The sequence below is a fragment of the Varroa jacobsoni genome, unplaced genomic scaffold (assembly GCF_002532875.2).
Source record: "Varroa jacobsoni isolate VJ856 unplaced genomic scaffold, vjacob_1.0 contig00370, whole genome shotgun sequence".
In the NCBI taxonomy this organism is placed as follows: Eukaryota; Metazoa; Arthropoda; class Arachnida; order Mesostigmata; family Varroidae; genus Varroa; species Varroa jacobsoni.
In genome coordinates this window covers 65699-89420 of record NW_019214456.1, presented here as the reverse complement: position 1 = coordinate 89420, position 23722 = coordinate 65699, and the positions used below count along the sequence as shown (strand labels likewise).

The following is a 23722-nucleotide window of genomic DNA, read 5'->3' as shown; positions in this document are numbered from 1 at the left end:
TTTTCCAAACGTATTCACCTTTTTTAGACAACGATGTGATTCCAGACGGTAATTCTGAAAAATTGGCCCGGTGTTGCTAGCTGCTGCAGACTTCCGATCTCATCTATGGTTTACCGCCTACCTGAAATCTTTTCCTTTCCGACCATCATAGTCTTCAGACCCACTGCTCGATGCTTGAATTGCTTAACGCTCCTCGGGACATATTTAATTCGATGCAAGCCGGCAAGAATTATTCCTTTATGTTATATTTGTGGACACCCGCGGCTGTTGATTTAATGCTGGGGATTAAAATTCACTTTTGAATCGGTCAGGCAGGCTTCCTACAATTGCTGAAAGACATACTCCAAAAGAAGCAGGCTGCAACCCCACAATATGTCAAGGTATTGCAAAACTGAAACCACCATTTAAAACATTACAATGATTAACGATAACAGTCTAAGCCTCCTGCTTTTCTCTGTTTTCCTTATAAACTCGTTTGGTATCGTCGAGAACCGAAATACTCAACTCGATATGGTGTTTTACGCAGATAACCTTGTAATGTTTAGCAACAGCCACTTTTACCTTTACTACCTACAACATGTCAGCTCGTTCGTCTGCATAGGCATGACCATTCTTGTTTTCTAAAATGTCGTTCGGACATAATTCAGAAAAGACGAAAAAGACACTGTTAGCAACCACAGCAATTTAGACATTTAGGTTTTCAATAAAAACAGCAAAGACTTTTTTTATATTTGAAGATAGCCTTACGATCGTTGGTCGGTATTTCGCTAATCCAAACGGGTATCTTACGGCAAACCAAAAATCTTCGGTTTGATTGCGTTAAAGCCTCATGGGTTGAAGAGCGTTCCCGGATCGCATGCCACTACGCAAATCGTTTCATCTATGAACTCTGAGAAGCGCCTCTTTTCGTCGATGATTAGCAAAAAAAGTTTGATTTGCAGAAACAACGGTGCCACCTAAGTGCATCCATCAACACGAAACAAATACAGTGGTGCCTTCTTTTTTCATTATTTAGGTGCGATGACTCTCGATACCTGAAACAGACTGAATCGGCTAGATGCTGTAACTCGGTGTACGTTTTTTTTTTACAGATTATCACTTTTTAAGATTGATAATCGATTACTATGAAGCAAGTAATAAGATGCGCGTGACGAACCGTACATTGCAGACGGCACCATATTAGCCCTTAGTAACTTTAACTTAATAATAACTTAATAATAATATCAATAAAAAATGGAAGATAATAAACTGGCTGAAAATTAATGTGCTGCTGAATACATTTCTTATTTATCAACTTTCTTACTTAATAATTATAAGTAAGTGTGGAGGTCAGCACATTACTAACAAAAAAATGTCTCATAATAATAATAAAAACATTTTTAGGATTTGACAGAATTTAACAAAACTATATACTCCTGCGGCTGACGAAAGCGTAAGGGATGCCGATTAAATTAAAATAAGCAGCCAAAGACAAATAACATTTTCACGAATGGCGAAAACGTCCCGTTGAACGCCGTAAACAATACTACGCTTTTTAGAAAATAAATTGTCGTAGTTTAGGCTTCATCAAAAAATGTATATTACGTTGTCAAAGATTGGGTCTACGGGACGGGCATTAGTTTTCTGTAGGGAAACAACGGCGATTTAAATTTATCCTCTGACTAATTGAATTTTTTTTCGATTATGACTGTGATGCACGCTTCCGCAAATATTGAGATACTTCAAAGGTCAGCTTCACTAATGCTTTTTCGCCTAGGACGGTCATTCGATAATATTAAAGCTAAACATTGCAATAATATTCAGGTAGTGAACGTCACTGCACTGCCGAGTGGATATACGAACTTAAATTCACCTGAGTCAGGAGTCGCGTCGTCTGGAACCTCATGGTATAAGGTCTAAAGGTTTCATATTGATCAACAGTTTTCACTGTTCACTTGGCGAAAAAGGATAGCATCAACTCAGTAACTCAAGACGCTTGAAAATAGGTATTCTCAATCCTTTCTCAGGCGCGACTTCCGTACTTCTTAACAAAAGTAAAAGATCATCAATACAAACATGGATAGTTAAATGCATTTTCGATATGCGCAACCTTTTGTTTTGATTACCCACTGTTTTACGCTAACAATTTTTCAAAAGTTCCGTTAAAATAGAATATGAAACACGCTTCTCTAAGAGTATATAGAAGGAACCTCAGTACACAACTTTAACAGTTCTACAATGATGAAATAGAAAACAGAACGCTAACATAATCGTGCACAAAAAGTAATCCTGAGCATGTGATTGGACAAGCTATACACTGCTTCTAACTTGTGCGCTGCATCAGACGGATCTTATCATTTGTACCACGTTAACTCTGGCTCTATTTTCAGCTCGATCAGTATACGCAAAACCATGTTATTACCGAGTATATGTGTCACAAATCGCGAGTGACACTGCCAATTGTTGATTATTGATTCCCATTATAATCGACTACTATGAGTGCCTCACCCATTTTTGTCAACGGCTACACGGTTATCACACTGAACACCGTCCTTTAATGGGCAGAGAAGTTTACAATATAGAACACAAGTTTTAGTGAGTCCTCTCCGTGGCGACACGAACGCGAAACGACCTGCATAACCCTGTACATGCTGCCCTTGCTTAAAATATCAAAGTTAGTACACGTGACCATCACCTGTTCATCGTAGTCAACGTTAGTGTTGCGAAAGCCTTGACTAGCGGTTATAGGCACCGACGCAAGGGGAAGCTAAATTGTTAGACGGCAAACGAAGACGACAACGCAAGCTGGCCTAACGAATAAGTTAGTGGGCTGTCGATTGTCAAAATTACAGTTGCTGTCTTCGATTTATTTGGTTGCGAAGCCATTACTACATGGACAGAAATGCCGTGCGACTTAGCACATTAGATCCGGAATCCATACTTTCAAGAGGCGTTATAAAAGACTTGTTAGGATCCCAAATAAATTCTAATTGTCTGACGAAATATGATTATTCGTTACGAATTTTTAAAACGTATATTGTTCGTATGCAACTAAATTACTTCTAGTATTGATCTATCCTAGATGCATCAGGTACTGCACTTGTAGCGTGGGAAATAACGTAGACGTCTACTGACTATAGATGTAAAAGAGTATGTGTCCGTATACAGTCGGGAAACCATATATCTGTTCTTATCGACGCGTTACTGGATACTTCAAACAGCAAGTGCAAACAGCTGTGCAAGGAGAACATGTAAAAAAAAGTCCACTAGCATAGCCACATTTTTAACCAACGGCACTTAGTGTGTTATCACAACTTCCAAAGTGGCCCAACGTATATCACTTTGTACGAAATTCTATCGTCAAAATAAAACTGCACTTTACGTATTCGTTATACTAAGATCCGGAAGGAAAGACAGATTCGCATAAAACAATAATCTGATACGATAGCTTCCAGTAACGGTCCAATGCAATTCAATAACACTTCGTTTTGGTTCACACGATTCATAGGAAAATTCAAATGCTTTCGAATAAAATACGGGCGGTAATTATCACATCGAAAGTTGCAAATAGCGAATTTAACAGAGTAAATATTTTGATTTCTCCGTCTTTACACAAAAGCAATTATAAATACAATCCTATAATACACTTCAGCGGCAGCAGCGCAGGGCGCCTCTAGTGGTGCTGTGAAGTTATCTAGTAAGAAACTCTCAAGGATGGAGGTGTATCAGCTGTCGACTTACCGGATGCTGATAGCTGACTTCGCTAAATTTTGATAGACTGGACTCCTGTGCCAGCGTCCACTAGAGGCGAGCTAAGGATGTCGTTTCGAATACCATGTTCCCTGAAAGCCCTTCATGGCTTCGAAGAGCTCGGACGGTCCCGCCATCGTCGTTCTCCGTCTTGGAACACTCGTCGAAACGTCGGAACATCCTATGCGTAAACCGACGGAACGCGGACCTTCCAAAGAAATGCGCTCGCAGGTAAGTTTTTGTTTTTCTTGATTGTTGTGTCGCCGACTTTGATCCTCATCATTTTTTTATTACTCCCGCCCATCGCTCAAGACCCGAAATCACCCTAACAGTAAATGAGACAAATTGCGCTCGATTGACAAGTGAGCCGCGGATCGCTGAAGCAACTGGCGGACCCGTCAACGGAGTTCTATACGGCACAATCGGGGTTCCATTGCCTTCTCGTGTAGCTGCTAGGGCTGCCTGCGCCGCTAATGTATTTTCCTGCCTGCCTAGGAGTCGGCTGGCCGTCGAAGTAGTCCCGAGGTCCAAGAGGTGATCGTGCTGGTGCCGCTACCGCTGCTTTGCTGCGGCTGCAGGGCTCTGTTGTTAGGCAGTTACGGTCTGTCGAGCTTAGAACTGGATAGCCGGACGATCGGTCCGTCGCCTGGCGGCTACAATACATCGCAGCCTGGACCGTCCGGACTACTACCATTATTACTATTGTTACTGCTGCTAGCGCTAATAATACTGCTAAGAACAACAACAACGACGACGACGAAGACGACGGCGACAACAACAACAACAACCGGCTGGGAGCAGTAGCAGCAAGCAAAGTCCTTGCCTACTCCCCGTGGCGCTATCGCTGTTCGGTCCCGTGTTCTCCTCGCAGTCGATGCTGGCGCGGGTGATGCTGTGTTACGGCACAACTGTTCAGTGCTTCTGCTGCTTAGGCTGAGAGGGAGGTGGGTAGGTGATAGTTGCTGCAGGAAACTGGTGTTGCCGTAGAGCAGTTAGACGATGCGTGATCACTGCCCGCCGCAGTCGTGTGAAGTTATTCGTATCAGTATTCAATAGAATATATAGTCGCGGTTATATGCTGGAGTTTGTCTGTCTGTATGTCTGTCTGTCTGTGCGCAACGCGGTCGTTGTGCATGTGTCGGAGTTTGTGAGCTTGTCGCAACGGCGGTGGTGTTTACTACAAGAATAGACATTTCGATGACTGACTGGGTGTTAGTGAGTGGATGTGTATTTGACGCCTGAAGACAAGGAATAAGTAGAAAGAGTCTTTTCGTCTTCGCTGTTGCTTGTGTTGATTATTTGACTGTTTGGCGGGAATAGTCGTTCGTTGATAGGTACGCATCGATATAGCAACGCATAGCGTACGAATGCAGCAATACGATACTGAAACGGTCAATTCTCAGTAACCGAGTGCTGGTCACTGACTGCCGTGAATGGAAGAAGTGGACGATCCGAGAAAACGGTCGCTGACTCATAGAACTACAGGTAGGTTGGATAGACACGGTGGAAACTGACAAAAATTCAAGCGTGAATACGATGCTAATAACCCTGAGGCAGATGACAACAAGTACTAACGACCAGATCGACAATGAATGAAGGTAACCAAATTGGGTGGGTCATAGAGCAACAGAGCCTGCTACTAACTAACAATCATCTACACATGTGCTGCGACAGGCTGACCAGAAGCTGTACAACATACCCTAGATTCGCAGTCTATACTTGCAGAAAAAAGTACAGCTCTGCTATTATAACAGTGGAGTTTTATTATGTAAATGTTTGAAGATTTTCATGTCACACACATACATTGAAAATTCAATCGGTATGATTTGAAACATTTAGGTGCCGAACGCAGCAGACCAACTTTCAGCTGGATGAAGATGACGCTAACGATGAAGAAGACGCTCTGAAAGAATCGTGAACGAAATCAGCTTCCATGCAAACTTTTATAGCAAGTAGCAGTGTGAGAACCGCCTCGTTCCTCTGTTCTACGAATGTGCTTACTCTAGAACTACTGCGCGCTTGAGGGGATGCGTCTAAAGACCTATTTGGGGACAGCGGATGTCAAAGGGCAATGCTCCTTCTTTCTTAAGTGTTTGTGGCCAGTTTGAAAAACAGCATACACAGTGACTTCTGGCTACTACCAACATTCTTCCTATTATATATAATAGATGTAAAACAAACGGAAAAGTATTAGCTTCATATTCGAACAAAGACCAGCAGAATGTTTTCATAGTGCTCTCGATTAAGTGCTAGTTAAGTAAATGAGTTTCTTTCCCATTTGATCGGACTTGCTTTGCTGTCTGAATCGTTAACTAGACTTCTACAGCTCCTAACGACATTAAAGGAGCAAGTGCAACGCAGACATGTAGAAACCTTTGAGCGCTGCTATCTAGTGCCACGTAGCACGCGTAACGTTACACTTGAACTCGAAGTTTGTTTACCAGATTATTCACATAATTTATATACTATACATACATATATATAAATATCTTTGCGCACTAGTAAAGTCGAATACTTTGGGAATACGTCGGCGGCCTACTTGCGTTCCCTATCAGCGAGGGCGATGGAGATATGAGTTGACTGTATATCGGAAATTTCTGTGAACTATTTCAGAAGTAGATTACTAACATAGGTACGCTGTAATACCAGTGTGTGCACCAGTGGTCCAGGCGGAGTACACTGTAGCGCAGCGCAGCTCAAACGAAGCTATTCCACTTCGGTTTTTTAACGCTCCCTTGCCGAGTACTCTTTAGGCACGCTGCAAGATAATATTTATCACTATCAGTTGTGATTAAGTGCTGCTTGTAGCTGTTTACTGTTGGTTAGAGAATGGCGCGTGGAAAGTCAAGAATGGATAGAACAAGTGCGTTTGACGTTTACTTTGAAGTTCCAGAATCATTCTTGAACCTTTGTTTAATGAACCCCGGCTTGATTCGTGCCACACCTGTGATTTTGTTTCAGCCTCGCCATCTAATGGAGTATTAAATGTTATATCATAAACTATCATTAATCGTGTAGCCACTTTTATAGTAGCTAGTCTGTATAATTTGGTGTGCATATACGATAATAAAAACATCCGAGTACAACGCAGCAGCAAATACTACAAGCCCTAATATAACATTTCGATTTACATTGACGACTTCCTGCGAGGCTTTTTTGTAGCGTTCGTCATCAGCAGTCTGAACGCGTAGGATCCATAGTCGACTCGTTTATCAGATACGCAACGATGACTTCATGAATGCGCATGGCATATATATGCTTATTCTCTGGTCAAACGTATTATAGAAGAAAATTGATCCTAGTCGATTTGAAGTTTTTCATCCAAGATGGTTGACATGGATAATATCTTTCATTGGTGACGGTCAAGTAAGGATTTGCACTTTGACTATGAACGTTTTACCTGAAAATTACCAAATTATATGACTATCAAAATTTTAAAAAAATGCTTAGCTAAATATCTGTATGAACATAAGTTCAGTTAAAAATTATCTCCATCTAGTCATGTTATGGCTGAATAAACTAAGTGCTACTTTAATACTTTTATTTGGGTATTTTTCGATGTTCAAGGAAAGCCAAGATTACTTCTAGTTGATAATAAATTTTTTTGGTTTTTTATCGTCAAAAGCGTATTCTCACTGCTGCGAGGTTCATTCAACCAAAATCTAAAGCTTTTCTCTTATCATTCTGTCTCAAATTTAAAATTTTAATTGTATCAGTATAGACATGTTCTTAACTTTATAATCAAGCCAAGTGATTTTAAAGGAATAACACTTCAGATAGTCATAATGGTGTCATCTATTTGGAATTCGGAGGAAACTTCGCTTAGCCAACTTAATTGTGCTTACCGGTCTCAGATATAACATTTCTAAACAGTGCCAGAGATAATTAAATGGAATCGAATCGACACTGCCTAACGGTGAGACAGAGTTTGTTTTTTTCATAGATTCATAACCGTTAAGGCCATTTCTTGTGGTCATATGTGCACGTTTATGAAATTAGGATATCTCAAGCAAGCTCATTATTTTGATCAGTAATTAAGCTATTGCAGAATTATATCTATGTTTATATTTGAAACGGCTTATTCGAGTCTCGTCAGCTTTCTGCTACTAATTTCATATAATACTAATGATCCAAGGTGACGAACTAATTGCGGTTGCATGGAACAGTGGCAGGAGCAATACAATTCGCAACCGGAATCAAAAATGCAATAATTTGATAAACAGTTTTTTTTTTTTTTTGCATAGAACCCGCATGTGTCAGTTCGTAGTACGAGAGCCGACGGGGTCGAATGAGCACTGACTCAAAGTAGAGTATCGTAGATTTACATCGGAGGAAGATTCTCCGCTCAGTCTGAGTCATTCTACTTACAAGCGGTTGGTCTCTTTAGATAGCTCATACCTTTGGAAACGTCTAATTTTGGCTCTGTGTGTGCTGTTCTTTTCGAGTTGCTATTGTTTTTCTATGCTTCTGCCCCTCTGTTTTTTTAACATTCGTATACATTTTCTGTAAAGAAAGGTGGCAGTGAAACATGGTAACCGTAGCGATGTCGATTGTCCAGCATTGTCTGACGTTCTACAGCTTATGCTATTTACGTATCTGCGTTGGCATTAAAGCAAAATATGGAATGACCAGCGTTATCCAAAAATACCTTTTTGCGTTACTTCGATCTCGAAAGGCTCATGTAGGAAAGACATATAACACAATGTCAGCACACAGTGCAGGCACATGTCCTGATCTTGCTGTAGATTTTTTTTACTTCTAACATTATTTCTGTTCATTTCGACGGGATCAGTGTTCGTTTAGTTTGCTGCTATATGTAAGTTCGCCTAAAGAGGCAGTACTTTTTTTCGTCTAACATAGAACATTCATACATGGACGAATATCTCTATACTGTAATAAAATTCAGGTCAGCAATCGGAGCATTCGTACATTGAAGACACATGCAGACAGCGAGTATTGTAAAAAAGGAATATCTGCGTAGTACTGCATGAATACAACTGGTGAGATTGTGACTATAATTGCGTGTTTTGCTTGAAAAAGTTAATTGTCGAAACTAGAAAGTCATTTTCATTGACGATTGGTTCTAAATGTGGCGATTTGGTTAACTTAAGAGCCACATATACTTGGCACTCTGTTTAAAAATGCTGGATTTTTCCGATCCAGCTCAGAGGTTTCTTCATACCTATGTGAATGGTAACAATCATTTAAAACCCAGAGGCGAAGAGTGTAATCTGGGTCGAGGACCTAAATGAAAGCAGTAGTATCAGTGGTGCATTTGTAGAGGTCGACATATAGTCATTAGCGTATTATGAGGTTTTTTTGATTTGTATACGAATCACTGTAGAGGTCGACGTGGAAGCTTACAATAAACTTTGGATAACGCTTGTAACATGCGCATAAAGATGAGCATAGCAGTATCGGAGAATCTAAATACATGGATGTATAGATTTATTTTTAAACACCAGCGTGTAGTTCCTCATAAATTTCCGCAGAATTCATGGAAGCTTCTCTAGAGGAGGTCGTAGGCGTCAGCGTCAATATGCAGCACTAAATCGATTGTCACATGGTAAATGAAATATCTTTCCGAGTCGTTTGCCTGTTAGAAACCAGACGGTAATCAACATAATCATCAAGACATTACGGGCGCTGCACTTGACTCCTACCGACACCAACTATTAGTCAACGTGACTCACTTTTGATTATTTCATTGGAAAGAAATAGGGGCAGCAGTACATGGATTGAGATCGTCGTAGTAACTTCAGGATTGTCGACCATAGCAAAAAAGGAAATTAATCATCAATCGAAAAAGCCGTCAACGATATGCTTTCCCATTCCGTTTATCTTATACCTATAGTATGAAGTTCGTAGTTGTCAGTCGTCGTTCGAGTTTGGCCAGCTTAAGGGGCAATTATATCAGCCCCGAAGGCAATTGTCCCTCGGCTTCAACCTTGTTTTGTGTAAGATGAATGTTTGTGAACGGCAGCAATTTGGCCTCTACCATATCATCAGGCCAATGCTTTCAAGGGTCTGTATACAGATGGGTTATCTTCGGGTGGCGTTGGTATCATTTGTGCAGCTAGTCACCCCATTGATGAGTTGAAATGTAAGTGCTTTGGAGATCGTCAAATCGCATGGAATGAGCCGACTTGAAGCACTAGCTCACCTTTTATTAACAGCTATTTGTTTGAATCAATTTATTGCTCATTCACGGCAGAGGCCCAATGGTAAGCGTTAGGCAAGATTTAATCGTTACAATGTGATTAGGTGGACATATATAAGCCGTGAGTTGTGTTAATTTATGCCAAGCTGATTGTGCCATATATAGAATGGACCGCACCCTGTTAGTTCTACGTTATAAAGGATATGCTTGAATACTACCGCCTGGTTTGCAGTTCTATTAAGTGACTGTTTCGTAGATTTTACGACAAAAGTAATTTTACAGACTGGTTTGCTTATGGTAGCATGTATACATAAGTTGTTTGCTTAAACACCTGTTATTGGATTGGACTTGTATATGCGCACATGTTCAGGAAAAGTTTGCATTAGGCATGCTCTTAAGGTGCAAGGCTTTGATATTGGTAACAGACGGCCATTTAAGCAAGAGTCTGATCTGAACGGGCTGGCATTTATTACTTAAGTCGATTAATTGGGATCACTGCTTCGTTTGCAAGATGATGTAGCAAATCTTTATGATCGTTCGCAATAAGGAATTCAAGACTATGCATGTGTCTAACGCGGGCAGATCCCTCTATTGGCTACTAATTGTCAAAATCTTCATTCAGAATGTAGCTTGATCTTTCATGTTTTCGGATGAGTTATGATGTACATAGTCATATTGGACCTAACACTAGTTTCCGAATCGCATTGCGTGTAACTTGTATGAAGGCATGCAGAGCCGTTTGGTTGGTGTGTGATAAACAATGATAAAGAGAAGATTCATTTCAATGAAAGTTCCATTATCACCAAGAGGATCTTCACGCGTCTCAGCAATGTGACGGTGGCGAAACCGTCTGAGCGGATCTCAGGATACATAGTCACCTCAACGTGCTGGGATTCGTTTATGATGTAACGAAAAATGGAACAAAGCAGCTATGAAACCATCGCAGGAGTAAATGTAGTCGGTTCAAGTAAAAAATACGCCGACTCCGATAGAGTCGTCAATGGCTCTCTTTGTGTAGCGCGAGGTAGCAGTTTTCATTTGTATTAGTGAAGTTCAGCGCATCTTGCAAACGCTATCTGAAAGTTTTTCGAGAAGATATATATTAGTTGGTAATGATTTTTCTTCGAAAATCCTGTAATAAAGCGTAAAAATAATCGTTTGCTGATAGCGGATATCTACTTTTTGAATTTTTTTTCATATAAAGGGTGAACGACCGTGCTTACTCTATCTAGAATCGATGCACTGAGTAGCAATCATACAGGTTCTGCTTATATGGGCTTATAGAAATAATTACTGTTCATATAGTTATTCGCATCAATGCGATCATATTTTTTCAATCAATTTAGAAGGTAAGCCGATGAAATTTTTATCCATAGTAGGTTTATTGAAAACGGGCCATCTATCGTTGAGGACGATATAACTGAGGTCACGATAAGTCACCAAAAGTAAACAAGAGATTTGTACTCGTATTTCGTATCTTCCCCCCTTCCGGCGAGTCGTTGTATTTCTCGGCTGACAGTATCCGGTGCGCAGTATACTGCTCTCCCAGCTCCCTAATTACCAGTGAGTCATCGGCCCAGTCCGTGCCCCGGCCGGAGCCCTGCGGTACGTGCTGGCCTGTGAGTGTGTCTATGAAAGAGGCGAGATATGGTCGGAGAACTGAAGTGTTTCGTCAGGGGGTTTGTCCACGTGGAGGGTAGCACGGAGCTTTAAAGCGGTACCATGACATATCTTTGATACATAACATGACAGCTGTACTGTGTCTTTATTTTGCCATCTTCGATATCGTCGAAGTGTATTGCCACTTTGGTAAGTGTTTGGTAGGTGCAATAGGAGCGAGCCGTAATCAACACGACAGGACACCTTTAGAATCACATTTGATGGCAATTTTAAATTTTGTTTACTTTCTGTCTGTATTCACATTGACCGCATACATGTACCCTTAGGAATAGCATAGCAAGACATTGCAAATCCATATAGGCTCACCATAGGCGGAAAGATGCCTGTGGGTTTTTTGAAAGCCATATGGTATTTGCAAGCCAAGGGGCTCAGTCGCACTAAGGTTAATGGCATTAACTTGTTGCCTATTGCTCGTTTACCGATCGAAAGGTGCGTGGTCAGCTGGAAGGTAAGTGCATTGGTAGTCTTTGCCGGATTCGTATGCTGTTCCCTGTACAATTTAGTGTAACTCTGCTGTGTAATTATGGGATTATTATACAGTGATGTATATGCCATATTGATATGGTGAAACGGTACGGACTGCTATCAATTTCGCAGTTATCTGTTGTACTATAGCTATCTTTCGAATAAGGTTAGGATAAAGATAAGAATGCAATACTTGACTAGCCAAGATTGCACTGGCCGAAAAATCAAATTGCTTTAAATTAACCTCACTGAGCAGATGGCGTAAATGAGATATTTCAAAAAACATAGATATGCATCCAAATCAAGTGCTGCCAAAAGCTGCAATTATAGGCTCCGTAAATCCTATTTTACTTAATTCATTAATTTATTGATTTATTGAATTGTAGGTAGGTAATCGGTTTTTTCTGTTCGTATTGTATGAGTCTCGTGATGCAATATTTTATGAAACATGATCAAACGTGTTCGGTAATTGAGGAATGGCAGTTGTGTAGTCACTATATTAGCACGGTGCTATAATTGAATTTGGCGCGAATATCGCGCGTCTATATAGTGCGTGCCCAAGTCAGATATGAGCTCCTATGCAGATTATATTACACATATAAATATAGGAGGCTACTTGGCGGTGTTAGAGTAGCGACTGTATTTATCATAGTCGAGAGATATCAGTCATCCTGAACACTTTTCCTGAAAACTATGCTTTTTAGTTTGCTAACCGACCAGTGGGGTAAAGAATTGATTGCGAAAATACAATAACACTTAATAGTCGAGGTACGACCTTCTAAATGATAAATATGATACAAGCTTAGTAGTTAGGAAACGGAAACATTCTCTTATACATATATATATATATATATATATATATCAACAGTGATAGCGAATCTATTATTTATCCGTAATTTTTTCAGTTGCTTTCGACTGCTTCCGCAAGTTTTTTTTGTTAAAGGCTCACTCGGATGCATCACTTATTAATTCAGGGCGAGCTTATGCGAGCAGTTGATCGATTCTTACCTGCCCGTTGTGACAGCAACACCAATGGTACTTTTGCTCCGTTGTGTTATGTTGCCACCATAGTTTTAGAGAAGCGACATCGCATTGCCGCGGGTTCCCCGTTGCTCACTGAATAAAAAAAATAAGCAGAGTCTCTTGTGCTTGCTAATAATTACTAGAAGCATGAACGAAATCACACGCAGTCAGAAGGATGCGCCACTCAGCCTGCGTCGCCATCTATGACTGCCGCCGCTGCCCCCGTCGTCGTCGACTCCGACAAGAGGCCACCTGATATTGTCGTACTGATGGCTGCGCTGTCGTGCGACGCTAATATCCGGTGTAAATCTCGATGCACCTAGCCCAAACAGGCGGCGCAGCCTGTATGAATATATATACTTTTCGGTCCAATAATGGTCTTGAAAGGACCAACTGAATGTATTTATTCACAACCATTAAGGGTCTTGTGATATCGGCTCTTGTATTGCTGAATGGGCAATGTTGATTTTACTAATTCAAAGTTAGACGAGCTGAAGTATGCTTTGATGTTGTATTCTCTCATACGTTAACCTCAAAGAATGGGAGAAACATTTCGAATATGCGATTTTACTTGTATTTAAATCGATTTTCAAAATGCATCCTCCGGGGCGTCGAACACAGTTATCGGATTTACTGACAGTAATTACGTATGAAAAATTCGTATAGATGTTAATTAAAATAGTACAACTAAAGTTTTTCGTTAAAGCTAAGCTTTAGCAGGCTTTGAATTACAGGGATAGAAATCATTGATAGCTTTGTGCCCAAAAAAAGCATAACTGTGTTAGTCCTCGAAAAGTTCTCCAATTGATCTCATGAATGATATTGTTTCAAGCCTGCCAAATCGCAGCCAGATTTCTCTGATAATGCAATAACAGCCGGTACTTCGTACAAGGAAGATAGCGAAAAACAAATACTATAGCATCTGGTTACCCTATCAGTTCACCCGTAGCATAGATAATCACATACATCGGCCTTAAGCGATATCAACCTTAGGCACTCTAGAAATGTCATTAGATTATCACATTTCTAAACTGACAGTTCAGTTGGGTAGCTTGGGGCAACTGAGAGACAATTTTCCATTTCCACTATATTGCCTAACAGTCAATTCTAATAGGAAGGCACTGCTGTTTCAACTAGCCATAATGCTCCAGCGGTTTTCGGAGCAGCTCAAAGAAGTTTGTCCGAAGTTAACTTACTTTAGTTCTAGTTCATCTACTAACTTAGATATGATACTTGTGAATACGTAGTTCCCCCAAACAACAGCACAAGCAGGCAAAAACAGAGTACTGGCGATTACTTATATATATATAGATTAATATAGCAAAAATGAAACGAACACCAAGTATCAAAAAAAATAACGCGTCTTTCCAACTTCTAAGACCCGAGGCAAAATCATCATCTTCGTCATCGCCATGACACACCCATTTGCTAAAATTGTTTTTACCAGTTCTCATATCGTGTTCAACATCGCCTCAAAATCACCGTCATTCCTATTCCCAAAGGGTAGCGATAGCGTTTGATGGGGCGCCAAGTGGAACACCTCGATTCAGCATACGGCAGCAGTATTGAGGGGGTGCTGCCAATAACGACGCCGACAATTTAGTACAAGCAGACGAACGAAACAAAAGTGGGAAGGCGCCATAGAGGGGACATTGAAGGAGATTGATAAGCGTCAGCAGAGAAACTGGAAGACAGGGAGAATGTATATGATCTGGGGGCCCGTCTCTGTAGGTCGCGGAAATTCGTATGGAATCTAAGCTTGCTTGGAGAAGAGACACTAGTCACAGTATCAGTAGCAGATGATAACAACGATTCTACGGCAATGAGCGATAGATAAACGACAATGACGTAGACAGGCTTTGCCGAACGAAGCGCCGCTTTGGATCGTTCATACAGGGGCTGCAATAGCGGCGGCTGGGAGCTAGCAGAAAGCCAACAAAGCGGAAAGAAAAGAATGGTAGCCTGATTCGAAGAGAATTTATTATGCCTAGTATTCTTTTCTTTTTTTCTTGAAACGGAGAGTTCATATTGACCGACTAGGCGACTTTTCACCTTGCTCAAGCAAACGAGGAAAGCGAGCATCTGCTAGATATACCCGCATGGGACCACTGCTATAGCGAATGATGGGGTGGGTCAATAGAGCAAGAAGGGCGCGAGAAAGCTAAATAAATGTTTCACGTTTTACCTCTGGTACTATTGTTAAAGACTGCTTCAAACGGCCGGCTCCCAGTATAAAACCAGTGTATCTATGCTCCGAATCTAGATCAGCGTGTGTCTCTAAGTTTAATGGACAAACGTATTACCTCTGTACTATGAGTATATCAGAAATAAGTTGAACAACTTTTATTCGTTGACAACGATGACTCTTAGAGTTTGATAACTCTCTCTTCTAACCATTAACGTTATAACGTTAAATCATGATTGCAAAGCAACTGTAGCATATTATTGTTTGTTGCTTGAGGCGTGTGTCAATAAAGGCAACCTCTGAGGATGCTCTAAAGCCCAGAAAAATATAAGGCAAAGAAGATCATGACACTGCCTTTGTTTGTAGCAAGATGGGTGTAAGGCAAAGTTACTGTACTGAGCCTTAACTGTTACAGCTGAGCAGCTGTAGCAAAAAAAACAATTTTCTGAACTTTTTTGATTAACCTTTAGTTTAACATCCTTCCTAGCCTTTTTTATGCCATTTACTTTATGAAGAATTGACTTTTGCAACGTAAATCTTGTGGGCTTCAGTAGTCACTATGTTTTTTTTGGCGAAAATACGGTACATATATTGAGCAGTGTATCTCCCGGATCCCAACCCAGTGCGACAGTCACTCACAACTTTGTAGCTTGCCGTTTCTTTTTTTTAATAATAACAATAAAACGTCAATCAAGTGTTACGCATCATATTCTGTATAATTTACCAGTGACACTGACATCGGTAAGGGAATATCTATTATGGTATACGACAGAATAGTGTGAAGATCTATATCTGTAGTACGGTCTATCCGACAACTAATTACTGATTCCCAGAGAAAGCGAAAGTTTTTACCCTGACAAGAAGAAATTCTTAAAAAATATTTTAGAAAAATTTAGATTCTTATGATATTCAGCTAAATCATAAGTTTTAATACCTTTAGCATTCAGCTTACACACTAAACCCCGTTTGCCTACATACGAAGGTGTGCACTGTAACTGTGAATTTCTCCGTAAACTCCCCTTTAATTCTATCACAAACTTTTGTTCATTCGTTCTACTACCGCTACTACGATCATAATAGAGATACTATGTCATTCTCTCTGATAATTACTAAAGAATTAATCGTAATTTAAACGTTCAATAGTTGTATTGTGATACTTTATTTTCCACTCCGTTTCATCGTTAAACCGTGACTGTGCACGAACGTAAGCATATTTATAGTAGATAATATGTTCCAGTAAAAATGTATGAATACTCACACATTCGTTTGATTCACACCTTGTTGATGCCCGTTAACCTACTGATTTGCAAAGTTTTCTGAGTATTGGAAGACTCAGGAAGCTGAGAAAAAAAGTGTATTCGAAAATCAGTTTATGCAGTCGCCATTATCGCCATCTATATCATCATCGTCATAGTCAACATCATGGCCAGTCAGCAGTGTTTCATTTGGTTATTCATGTCAATTTGCCCCTCCTGCATGAAAAAACTCAAAGGGGACGGACATCAGTCCCGTCAAGTCTCCGCTGCTAGACGCGAACACGTACCCGGACACATAGACAGCTCCCCACGCTAATAAAACAAAGCAAACGAAGGGAAAAGGAATACACGCACGTCACGTACTACAGTCTAGTTATTAGATTGTAATAAATGAGAAGCGTTTTGCTGACATCTGGGTACAACGAAGGGTCGTGGTCACCTCCAGTTCCTTTATATGCTAAATCGTGTTCGGGTGCGTATCGGTTACTCTGTTCATGGCTATCAGGCCACTTTGTGTTGGTAGCAGACGATTAACAACACACAAAGTAACAGAAACTCACTTGCATTCTATTTTTCGCAAGCGCTTCGAATAAAGACTGTATAAACTGCCTGCAAAACATGTTAATGGTGGTTCATAACGCTGCTAATAGTATAAACTAAGCCTGAGACGAATCATAGATTGTTTCACGGACGTCCACGTGTACTGTTAATATGCGATTGTGACCACGCGACTCAAGCGATTTGTTTTTAAAGATCTTAATAGTATGTCGTACGCGATATTGATGAGTGGGTACTTCTATATAAAGCAGCGGTATCTCGCCGTGTTAGCTTACTCTAATGTTTGGCTTTATGAGATTCTGCTGCCTCTCGATAGCGCCTAGTCAGTTAATACTTTTAAAAAATTTTTTTTTACATATTTATAAATAGATTTATTAAAAAGAAAACGCTTTTCAATTAATTATGTTGCAATAAACTTGCATTGATCAACCATGCCCATCTATAAATATGGTTCTGCTTTATGAGAAGCTTCCAACATGTATTTTGGACCTATTTTGGTACCCAATGTGCTGAAGTAGCATCACCAAACTGGCGGTGTTGTTTATGAGCACGCGCAATTTATATCTCAAAGACTTTTTTGTCACCACGGTGTTTCCTCTTAACTAAGACCATAAAAAATAATAATAACAACAATAATAATGGCAATAATTGTGGGTGCAACATTTTATGCATCTTCTGTTCGGATATATATTAATTGATACATAAGCCCTACTCGCTTTTTATTTTGAAATACATAATTTAAGAAGACAAAAAAAAAAAATTTCAGCGGGCATTTTTGCTAGTCGTATAATAATGCCCCTACACATTACGCTATTTGTATGAAAGAGAATTTACATGTAATAGGTTTATACTACTACGATAGAAATGGTGAAACACTTTTTGGTGCAGTCAAATTTAGGTGTAGGCTTAAAGTTACTTTTCATTGATGAACACCACTTAGACACTATCTTTATAGAAGAAACCATTGAGTTTTCTAAAGACGGACGACACTTTCTTGTCCTGAATTCGAGGTTCGAGTGCAATGCGTAAATATGCCGCGAATTATTACTGTTATGATGATATCTGTTGCTACTATACAAGATCTCTTCGCAGATAAGCACTGTGTTCGTATTCAACGATAAAGCTTATTAGAAAATGCGCAAATGTAGTTGTATTGCATGTTGACGTGGGACGCATGGGTAACGAACGGGACGTTTATTCCTTTACGTCGCTCAATGAATTCTCAAGACATCAAGAGGTGAGCACGGCCATTGTCTCTTCTTCGGTATAATACCTTTATCTCCGTGAGTAATTAACGAATATATCCAACGTCTTTATTGCCCTCTTCCTGTAGTAACTTGCGGAACATGTCGTCTCATTAACGGAGTCAGTAGCTGAAGAGGCAACAAACAACAAGAGTCATAGCAGTACCAATTGCTTGTTGCTTAATGGCAAACCTAAAACTTAAGGAACATGAAACATGAAATTCTACAAGCATTTCTGTTATTTTGTAGAAACCGCGCTAGCTGCTCAAAAATTCTAAGTTGATATTAGCAAGTTCATATAGGGATCGACACATGTTATAGTCGGGTCCCTCGTAAAAATAAAGTTGCATCTTAAGAACATCATTTCTGAAGCTGAAGTTCCCTGAAAGCTGTCATCAACGTGCGTTCGCAATGAAAAAAGGCCAGGATCTTGTGTTACAGCTGTAAACTGAAACAACTCTAAAGAATAAAAAAATGACACCGTGAAGTCGTGCAATAGCAACGTCCCCTCAAAAATAAAGGTATCCAAAAGAATCTTTCTATTATTTTTAGGGAATTATATTAGGTTTGGTGCCAGAAAAGTACACTTAAAAGCAGGTAAGCTTTTAATCTTGTACGCGGATTTTGGGCCAAATTAATAGTGCAATGTGTGTCAGCGGCAATGTGTATTGAGATAAGATAGACATTCTCATAAAGAAACAGTTGCTTGTTATTAAATAATCAACTTAGGATATATCACGTGAGCCCTTAACCATATCGCATCATTTTTGTGCTACAAAGGCTAGCGAGTCTCGTTATCGAAAATCAACAACCTTCTTATTACGCGGATATCTTCTCGAAAATGACCTGCTGTCCAACAGGTTCAAAGTGAGCGTCCAATAGTTGTAAACCAGTGATAAGTGGTCCTAAAATGATGGAGAAACTGCTTCGCCTCAGGCTGTTGTCCAACTAGAAGCAACCTCATATCGATCACGTCATCCGTTATCACCCTTCTAAACAGTGCTTGTAACCACCAAATTGCACGCGTCCTTGTTACTGACATGAAAATTAAGTTTCTAGGTGCCCTATCAGAAGGTGTGATATCTTATGAACGACCTATATTTGGTCCAAGTCGAACTTGTAGGTTAATGTTGGCGTTAGCGTAAATGACTATTAAAAGCAAGGCTGCCAGTATTTCGAAGTAGGGCAACGAATCGAAATAAGTTTTAGTTTGCAATTTCGTCCATCGGCTGATTCGAAACGAGCCATGAGAAGATAAAAAAAGTTTGCAAACGCGTTGCGAACCTTATATTGTCTCTAACTTCAGCTAACAGCATGATACTATAGTTAAAGCCTGTTGTATCTTTCTTCTAGCATTAACCTGCGAAAACCGGAAACAAAGTTCTCGCAAGGAACGGTTTGAACGTATTGTAAATGCGTGACGTTCTGTGAACAGTGCACACAAAGTGCGTCGACAAACTGGAAAATGAAATTCTCCCACACCATCGTCCCATTGGAATCATAGTAGTCGTACATCAATGTAGGTCCTATTTACGCATATACACAAAAAGTCATATAGTCATTTAAAGAAAGCGATAAACGTGATTAATTTAGTGTGGCGCAATGCTAAACATTGAGCAGCCAGTGTAGTCATCTTTCAAAGTATCACAATAAGCCCCCACCCTGGAATTCATTAGTTTGATAGAGCACTGACTGTTTTGCCGCGCAGACAATGGTTTCCCAACAAACGCACATGCTATCGGCGCCTTTTACCTCTACGTGTTTTGCTTAACCTCAGTTAGATTGTTGCAATGAAAGTTCGTGTTATTTTCGCGCCAGCTCTTCAGTCAGCAACCAGCCAGCTACCGGATTGTTTGCGCATTTAGATCGAATCAATATATCGAGGAAGAAAAAGTAAGGCATAATTTTTGATATCAAGCAGTGCTGGCTTTTCTTCTGTGAACAGAAGCACGGCCACCAGCGGCAGAATAGGGTTTTAAGTTGTCCGATGTTACTTTCGTCATTGTCAACCCTTGGACAAATACGGACCCTAAATACGTTTGCACAGAAGTCAGCTCCTTCCTTTACAGAAGATATATCTATTACTATATTTCGCTATCCACCTAATATATTGTGGAGTGACATCATTGTGCCGTCTACAGGAAAACTCTGTTGTTTGAAATTACTGCTGTTGCTGTCTGCACTCAATCGTCACGGGTCTTACGCGTTTCCGAATAGAGTACAAGAATGATCTTTATATATATATATATATATATATATATATGGTGTCTTTCTCGTTTATAGTATAAGCTATCGTGTTGAATGCGTGTCCATAATGTGTTTTGGTATCCCGTGGCCGCAGAGCTATGCCAGTTAGACTTCAGATCCTGCACGAGATGCGATATGTTACAGGGAGAGCATTCGGAAGTCTAATACACGGTGCACCGCGCAGACGATTGATTTAGTTAAACTAGTAAGACTACGTCGGTAGGTCTAATTCGGAACGCGTTAAATGCTTAAAAGTTTCGTCAACACTTCAGAGATATGACATCCGAGATTGTTTTTAATCAACTAATAAATTCTCCTCATAACCAATTGGATGTTGGAATGGTGATGACAATTTTAACGGTACGGTAATGACTACCGTATTCTGCGATCTGTTTGTTTTGTCGGCAGTCTCGATGCACGTCTTTGCTAGTGCAACAGGCTTGTCTTAATAGGTCTGGCTAAAAACAACAACAACAATCAAAACGTGAGCTCTGGTTATTTGCCCCGGAATTTCAAGTTGCCAATGTTTAGTGAACAAAGTATCTTTGGTAAATATTTTAAGCAAAATAGAACACAGTGAAATAGGATATTTGAAAAACCTACCAGCAAGCGGTGTAATGACGTACCAGTTCTAGGGTATTAAGGGCTTTTTGAAAAACCCATGCTGTAAGTCAGCTAAAGGTAGAAATCGGAAAGAGAGAGAAAGAATATCGTTTTGTTAACAATATTACCTGTTAAATACGGTACCAACCTGTGAGAGCGATTCAAATGTCTTGGATAATGTGGAGTGGGGCTTTTAAACATGTTTTAAACACCAAACAGAAGGTGAATATTCAGGAACTTAAGGCAATGGTACGAATCAAATAAAATATCAACTTTTTTTTCAAAATTTTCAAAAAAGAACTAATATTCTTCCGGAAACCGAAAATACTGTTTCATTACTTGAACCTCGATTTTAATGATCTGCTAAGCTATTTGTTGCTGAGATATAGCAGTTCATTTGGTGAAAACCGGAGAAAAAATAAGACTTTCCTTAATAAATTCCCTTAATAAAGTGACAATTCTGCTCGAATACTGCTGCTAGAAAAGTGTAGTCCATTTTGTTTAGGTAACTTTTTGGTACTGCGAAAAGTTCGTATTACCAATGGCCTTTCTAATATTAAAGATATAAATTCCGGTGAATTTTCTCACTTATATAATAAGAAAGATATCTCAATATTGCTGTAGACCTGTTAGGGGAATAAGGAGGTTAAAGGAACGTTGGAGTATACTGGAAAGGATTCATACCGTGATCCTTTCTAAGCGAAGATCAGAGTTGCTTTAAACGCCTTCGGTAACATGTTTATTGTATTTTCCAGCAGTCTAAGTAGTTCTCCTAACTTCGTCTTGAACGTGTGCGCCGCTGTCACATAAACGCTTTTAAGGTTGCACAAATGAGTAAGGTTGCGTCGTATCTGCCATGTTCACTTTATTACACAGACATGACAAAATTACCCTCAGACCTCTTTTTAGATGCATGAATAATATATTGTCCTTCTATAGAAGACGTTGATAAACAGCAAATTACAATAAATCAGTCTATTTGATTTGTCAATATAAAATACTGATCCATCGACGATTTAGCGAGCTGACGCTCGATTGACTTCAGCCATTTCACGTTAATAACAGTATTGCATTGCGTGACAGTACCGGCGAATAGCGCCATCTATCGCTTTAAGTTAACAGCTGTAATACGGATGAGTCACGCAAAAATCGAGCCGCATCCAATACAGGTGATACATACACACGTATTTCGGAAGCACGTCCTCGGGAAAAACTTTTACAGCTTCAATACGTGCACCATGCACGCACGTACATTGTGGATTTCATTTCCGTTGATGACAAGTGGGTTTCCATATCGACAATATACAATTGGCCAATTGTCGTATTGTTTAGCTCTACGTACATGGCACAGTTGGTTTAACACCGGCATACTTTGCCGATCATTTATGCAGTATAATAGATCCAGCATATACTTACATTAAGTGAATGTCAAGAGAGTGTCTTTGATAGCCAGGTCTTCGGATCTCCAAAGTGATAATTTAGCCCGGAACTTATTCTAGATTGTAGTCAGATTTTGGCATTTATTTTAATTAGGATTATCACTTTGATCGAAAGCTTCTCACATCATTGATCTCTGATGTTGCATTTGTCAAGTGCGTTACTGTGCCCAATAGATTTCTCCATTTGGAGAGGCATTAGACTCAATGATGGTTGGATTTACGCAAACTGCCGATTTATACTGAATCTATTGAAATGTTTACTTTTTCGGGAGCTCGAAATGCACAAAGTACTATGTACATGTGAGCGGTGATATCTAGCAGATTCTAGCATCAATTATTATGGGCCGGACATTCAATCTTACCGCTGTTAATTCGTGTCATATTATTACATACACACTAATATATTCTCAATGATCTTCTCACTGACATATTGGCGTTAGCGATACTATTGCTGCATTTGTTACTCTAACGTTTGGAGTTCCACTGTCGTTGTTGTTGTTGTCATTACGTAATTTCGACTTGGGGAAAATCGACTTGTCAGCTATTCGTCTGCTTATCCGTCCCTCCGTCTGTCTTCTCGGGATAGCTTAAATCGACGTGGTTAACTGTACGTAATAGCTGTTTCTCTTTGCCCTCGTTGCCTACGGGTTGGCCTCTGGCACCAAATATTGTATTAGAAGTGGTTGGATGGTGTACTTTCCCCTTCTCTCGACTCTGTAATCGCCATTACAACAAACATTTTCGTTAACAGCAGTAACAGCAGCAGGATTAGTAATATCATCATCATCAACATACCTGTCCTCGACAGCATTGACGGGTGAATAGTAACAGAACAGGTTTTGGGTCGCTCACTTGCGTCTTATGGCGCCTGTCGTTTACTGCAGACAAGAGGACAAGCAGACAGGTCTATCAACACACCTGTTGAGTTTATTGCTTGGGATGATTTTGTTCTATGTACTAGAAGTTGGTCGCTATGTGAAACAGGCGGATCGGCCAAAATCGGCTGGCCCATCGATAACTGAATGGTTGATCGCTTGCCGGGTCGCGTAACTTCTCTTACTCACTCATTCGACCCCCGACGCGATTCACGTGCGCGCGCGGTATTTGGTGGCAAGTATGTAATAGTAGCTATT

At 40.0% G+C, this 23722-nt stretch overlaps 2 protein-coding genes across 2 annotated transcripts in view; one reads left to right on the top strand and one right to left on the bottom strand.

Moving 5' to 3' along the window:
* The window catches only part of LOC111271133 (D-beta-hydroxybutyrate dehydrogenase, mitochondrial), a 35135-nt gene extending 31263 nt beyond the window's left edge, over positions 1–3872 (bottom strand). Inside the window, exons 1-2 of the mRNA XM_022851728.2 lie at positions 3721–3872; positions 19–1044 (exon numbers count right to left, since the gene is read on the bottom strand). The gene's annotated coding sequence lies outside the window, so the exon portion shown is untranslated. The remainder of the gene's footprint in view (positions 1–18; positions 1045–3720) is intronic.
* Positions 3873–4032: 160 nt separating this feature from the next.
* LOC111271130 (serine/threonine-protein kinase PAK 1) overlaps positions 4033–23722 on the top strand; it is a 55935-nt gene continuing 36245 nt past the window's right edge. Inside the window, exon 1 of the mRNA XM_022851719.2 lies at positions 4033–5214. Within this exon, the coding sequence (XP_022707454.1) occupies positions 5163–5214 (52 nt within the window). The 5' untranslated portion in view covers positions 4033–5162. The remainder of the gene's footprint in view (positions 5215–23722) is intronic.